General features: G+C 41.5%; 1 protein-coding gene across 1 annotated transcript; it reads left to right on the forward strand.

Moving 5' to 3' along the window:
* The first annotated feature begins 269 nt into the window (after nucleotides 1–269).
* On the forward strand, nucleotides 270–4,847 carry LOC117538778 (chordin-like). Its single transcript, XM_034204650.1, has 3 exons — nucleotides 270–615; nucleotides 3,550–3,653; nucleotides 4,572–4,847. Exons 1-3 carry the CDS (start codon nucleotides 477–479, stop codon nucleotides 4,830–4,832), a joined length of 504 nt encoding a protein of 167 aa, XP_034060541.1. The 5' UTR covers nucleotides 270–476; the 3' UTR covers nucleotides 4,833–4,847.
* Nucleotides 4,848–5,434: the final 587 nt, after the last annotated feature.

A 5,434-nucleotide genomic window follows, 5' to 3' on the forward strand; every position in this document is an offset into this window, starting at 1 on the left:
TACTTCAACATTTGTATCTATAAGTTACTATTTTGGATGAGGACATTTCCATTCCCTTGAATTCCACTAACACCATTTACAAAGCTCCAGGACTTGGAGTGAAAACAGAAGTGTTGGTCGCCAAGTTGAATCAGACTTGCTCGTTTGCATATCTGAAGAGTTAGTGGATTGACAGGGGCGTCCATTTCCCTTTTCCATCACCCACCCCCACCCCTCACCTCCCCCTCCTCCCCCGGCTCCAAGCTGTCAGCAGAGCCGCCTATAAAGCACAGAGGATCGGGACTCTGCGGAGGACAGAAGCCCAGACTGGAACACCTCTTCCCTGACTGAAACCCTGGATGATTATAAACAGGAACTCACACAAACCGGACACTTGGACGTAAAGGAAGACCTTTTTGGGGGGGTGAATAAGTCGCCAGTGGCTGCATTAAAGTATTGGAGTGTTTGAGAGGAAGTGATTTCGCAGAGGATTTGGGATGCTGGGTCCCCTTGCGCTCCGCTCCTTGCTGTGCGTGCTGAGCTGCGCTTGGCTGCGCACCGGAGCCTCGCGGCTGAAGTCTCCGGCTCTGCCCATCCAGTCCGAGAGGGAGCCGCTGCCCTCCAAAGGTCTGGCCGGTAAGAAAAACACATATATTTTACTTTTATTTACGAGTTTTTACAGTTGTAACCATGTCTTGTTTGCTATAATACCACTACAACACCACCGCACCAAACCTCCCTTAAAAAAGTGTCATTTTTAAGGTGATCAGTGCTGAGCATATTGTGTTTATGGGAATTTGAAGTTACTTTTTATATGTTATCAATGAAGAGGAGCCACTAGACAATTCGTCTAGCTTCCAATACACAAACAGCCTAATTGAGCATCATTTTAAGAAAATACAAGTTACTCCAATTCCAACTTGGCTATAATACCACTGTGTGAGAACGAGCCATACAAAACCCCGTAAAAGAAAAGTTATTTTTAATGTGAACAGTGTTGGACATGTTGTGTTTATGGGACTTTAAAGTAACTATGCATTTGTCATTAATTAAGAGGCTTCAGTTTTTCATTCGGCTTCACAAGATGAACAAAAATTAAGAAAATACAAGCTACTATAATTCCAACCATGTTTAATTTTGTAGTACCAATATGTGAGTACAATAAAGTACCAAATCTCAGTTAAAAAAGTAATTTGTAATGTTACCAGTCGTAGGCATGTTGTGTTTATGGGACTGTAAAGAAAGTATTTTTTATGGTTTAAGAGGAGCCATTTGTCAATTCGGCTAGCATCCTATCAACATTCCTGACCATTTACTCTCACAAACGTGGGCAGCGGAGCACTAAGAGACCATTTAAAAGTATTTTATTTAATATTGAATGCAGTTACTTTATTCCAAAGAGGATGCCGAATTGATGTAAGCATTACTAGCCTACGGTAGTGCAAGTATGACACAAAATATAATCTTTTGGCTGTAAAAACAAACAAAACATCTTAAATTGGATGATTTTCCCATGAAGCCTGGTGTGTTGTGTCCTTGGACCTTTTAGCACAAACAGTTAAGTTAAAACTGTCTCCGCAGTAATGGACTAGGCCCACACAAACTCCGTTTTTTCCCCAAGTTGCCTTGAATTGTTCTTGAGCTCCATGTGTAAACCAGAGGCAAACATCTGAGTCATAACCGCAGTGGATGCCATTTGATTGATGTGTTAAAAAGCCCCTGCTACAAAACTCACTGCGGTTGTTATAAGGTAGGTAACTGCTCTGCAGTTCAAACTGTGGGAACTCTTAAACGCTGCCTGCCTTACGGTGCAATTCTCTGGAAACTGTAATCAATCGACTTTCCATTACATTACAAGCATTGGCTGCTCTGAGATGATTTATTTGTGCAGAGACAGAAGTGGCAGCCTCACAGTTTGGCTCTCCTTTAACTGGACTGCTCAAAGTGTGCAGTCACTTTAATGAAGGAATAATGTGAACCAGGTTGGTAGCAGCGCGCAGAAACACACACACACACACACACACACACACACACACACACACACACACACACACACACACACACACACACACACTGCTCTCAGGCTGTTATCCTAACCCAAAATCACTGAGATATTCATAGTAACACAGCGTGACTAACACTCAATAATGGCTTCACTAATTAAAGTCAAAGCTGGGTTTTATCTCCTGTAAAAACATTACACAGAGCCGGCAGCATACATTAGTGTTTTATACGGTTATGGCTCTAAGCAGTAAGCACACTGGATTTTGAGTGAAACAGTAAAAAGTGCAGTTAACATTGTTTCTTAATAGACCATTCAAAGGCATTGTTTTTTGCCAAGAAGGTGTAAGTAGAAGCTGTTAACATGTACTGAAGACAATATTTGAGCTTTTTGTAGAATCCGATTGAGCAAATGAAACATCAAATGGCAAAAGAGTGCAAGAGGCCTGTTTTTGGCACATTGTTCCACTAAACCAATGCAGAACATTGGCTCATAAGACCATTTGAAAATGTTTTCATTGTGTCTTTTTTTTTAGCAGAAAACACAATACCAAAGTCCTTGCATCATGGAATTTTAAAGACCTTTTGAGATACTGGGATTTCATTTGGTGTTCATTGAAGTGTAAATAACACATTCTGCATTAGTTAGGAAAGGGTTAGTGCCAAAATCACTGTGCTCAAACTGTTTAATATGTGTTTTTTATATGCAATTTTTATAGAAATGCTCAATATATTCTGACTTCAGTGAATGGTACCACAGTTTGATCAAAATCAGGGTCCTATGATGTGTTATAACAAACATGTTTTATGTGCCAAAACCCGACTTTCTGTTAATTCCAACTAATCAGTCTTTATTTCAGTTTCCTTTTCTGACTTTTAGCACAGAAAATATAGCAATGAAAACCCTTTTTTTTGTCATATAAAATACTCAACGTGGCACTTCTGCCTCTTTGGCTCAAATGTCCCGTGGTGTGGGTGTACAGTAAACACCTCTGTAGTCCTACAGTCATTGTTTCATTTCAATTCTCATATTCTGAACCAAACAAAACGGTCCCAAAGGTCCACTTTAAAGTACCTCCTCACTTACGGTCGTATAGCATTTACAGCTAAATCCTAAATTCCTCACGTCATTAAGTCTTTTTGAAAGTCTGGCCTACGTTATGTGTGTTTCTGGGAATCTGTGATCGTCCGTCAGAGGAAAATCGAACGTCTCCCCTGACTGCTCGTGGATCACTGAGAGGAAACGGGATGTGATATCCAAAACTCATGAAGCAGAGAGTTTCAGTTTCCTCCTGCGTGCCCGGGCAATGAGCTGTGCAAGATGTATCTGTTGTTAAAGAGGGTGCATGCAATGGCTCAGAGTTTCATGTCAGACAATTCATAAAATCCACCTCTTAAATATTAAGAACAGTTCATCTAAATATCCTGTGTTCCCCATCATTTATGCACAAGCACAAACCCATGTTCCTCTGTGTTTGTTATCATGCCTGCCTCTGGTTTGGAACGAGACAAACACTGTTGAGTTAGTGAGACCCTGAAGATGTTTAATCACCGTGTTTGTGTTTGCAGGATGCTCGTTCGGAGGTCGCTATTATTCTCTGGAGGACACATGGCACCCAGACCTGGGCGAGCCCTTCGGAGTCATGCACTGTGTTCAGTGTTACTGCGAAACTGTGAGTTTTTATAAGTCAATGCCATTTCCTCCAAAGACATGCTGTAAAAATGTCCCATTGGACCAAGAGCCAAGATAACAGATTAGCAGCAATGCCATGAGTACACAGAGTAATACAGGCACGTTTGAATGTAACTAGAGTCCAGTTTTGATGTTAATATGATAGATAAACAAATCTGTGTTCCTGCTAAATATATCGATTAAATTAAATTCATATTTTTCTACGGCTTTTCTGAAAAATGTCCCATTGGACCAAGAGCCAAGATAACAGAGTAGCAGCTATACAATGCCATGAGAGTAATACAGGCATGTGTTAATGTGACTAACCCGGTATCATTCAAATACACTGCCTAATTAGTCATTCGGGACAAAAATGTCCACTGCCAAAAACGTTGATAAAAACAATATTAAAATATTTTTTCCACCACTTTTTTGGATTCAAACTTTAAAGCAGCTTCAGTCCTGATCGAAAATACCAACTATTTAATCAATTGCAGGATTTTAACCCTTTAAATGCCATTTATTATACATGAAATCACTGGTTTTTCATGAGAAAAACAGAGGAAATGAGTTATTTTCCATATAATACTTATCTGGGGAATGGCTTTTTGTTATCACAGTCTTGGATATGTCAAAGATTAGCAACAAACATTGATTTGGTGTGTAATTAGTTTTTACACAGAGTCAGATTTAAAACTTCCCCTCAGGACACGAGAAAATACCCTTCTTACAAAACAATCATGCCATTTGCAGTAACACGACAAAGTTATTGACAAATGAAACGTGAAAAAGGACCTTTTGGACAAAGACCTCCAGAGCGATACCGCAGGGCGAGAGTCCAGTTTTGATGTTATGAATTCAGCAAGGAGAAACGTTTTGATTGGCTGATGATTTTTGTTGAATGCTGTTCCCCTGGCAGCAAAAGAGCCGTCGTGGGAAGGTGTTTGGGAAAGTGAACTGTAAGAACATCAAACAGGACTGTCCCGAGCTGGACTGCTCTGACCCGGTGCTGCGGCCCGGACACTGCTGCAAGACCTGCCCCATAGGTAACACACACATACATAACATAAGCATCTCCTCCTGCTGTCCTCTGGCTTTCAGAGACACAAGCAAATGGTGCTTCGAAAGCCTTCATGATGAAAACATACAAACCAAGACATTGGGAGAACAGGGTCTTTAGAGACAAGACTTCTACTTCTTCTTCCCGTGTTGCACTCCTCGTATGTTTGCCCTTTAACAAGGTAGCATCCTCCAGGTATGAGATGAAGCAGAATATGTTCCTGCCCCTCTGGTTATTCAGTCGCTCTCCAGAGCAGCTGTTGGAGGCAGGGAGCAGGTCAATGGATGTTTCCTTCAACTAACGGTACCACCCCAGCTAACCCTGACCCACACACACACACACACACACACACACACACACACACACACACACACACACACACACACACACACACACACCACACCACACACACACACACACACACACACACACACACACACACACACACCCACACACACACACACACACACACACACACACACACACACACACAGTGTTGCCCACACAGCGCTTTACCTTTACTTTCCACTCCCTGACACACAGCATAGAAAACCAGCAGATCTGCAGAAAAACAGCATTCTGTGTGTGTATATATGTGTGTGTGTGTGTGGTGTGTGTGTGTGTGTGTGTGTGTATGTATGTGTGTGTGTCTGTTGTGTGTGTGTGTGTGTGTGTGTTGTGTGGTGTGTGTTCTCTTTTGTGTGTTGTTGTGTGTGTTTGTT

The sequence above is a fragment of the Gymnodraco acuticeps genome, unplaced genomic scaffold (genome assembly GCF_902827175.1).
Source record: "Gymnodraco acuticeps unplaced genomic scaffold, fGymAcu1.1, whole genome shotgun sequence".
Classification (NCBI taxonomy): Eukaryota; Metazoa; Chordata; class Actinopteri; order Perciformes; family Bathydraconidae; genus Gymnodraco; species Gymnodraco acuticeps.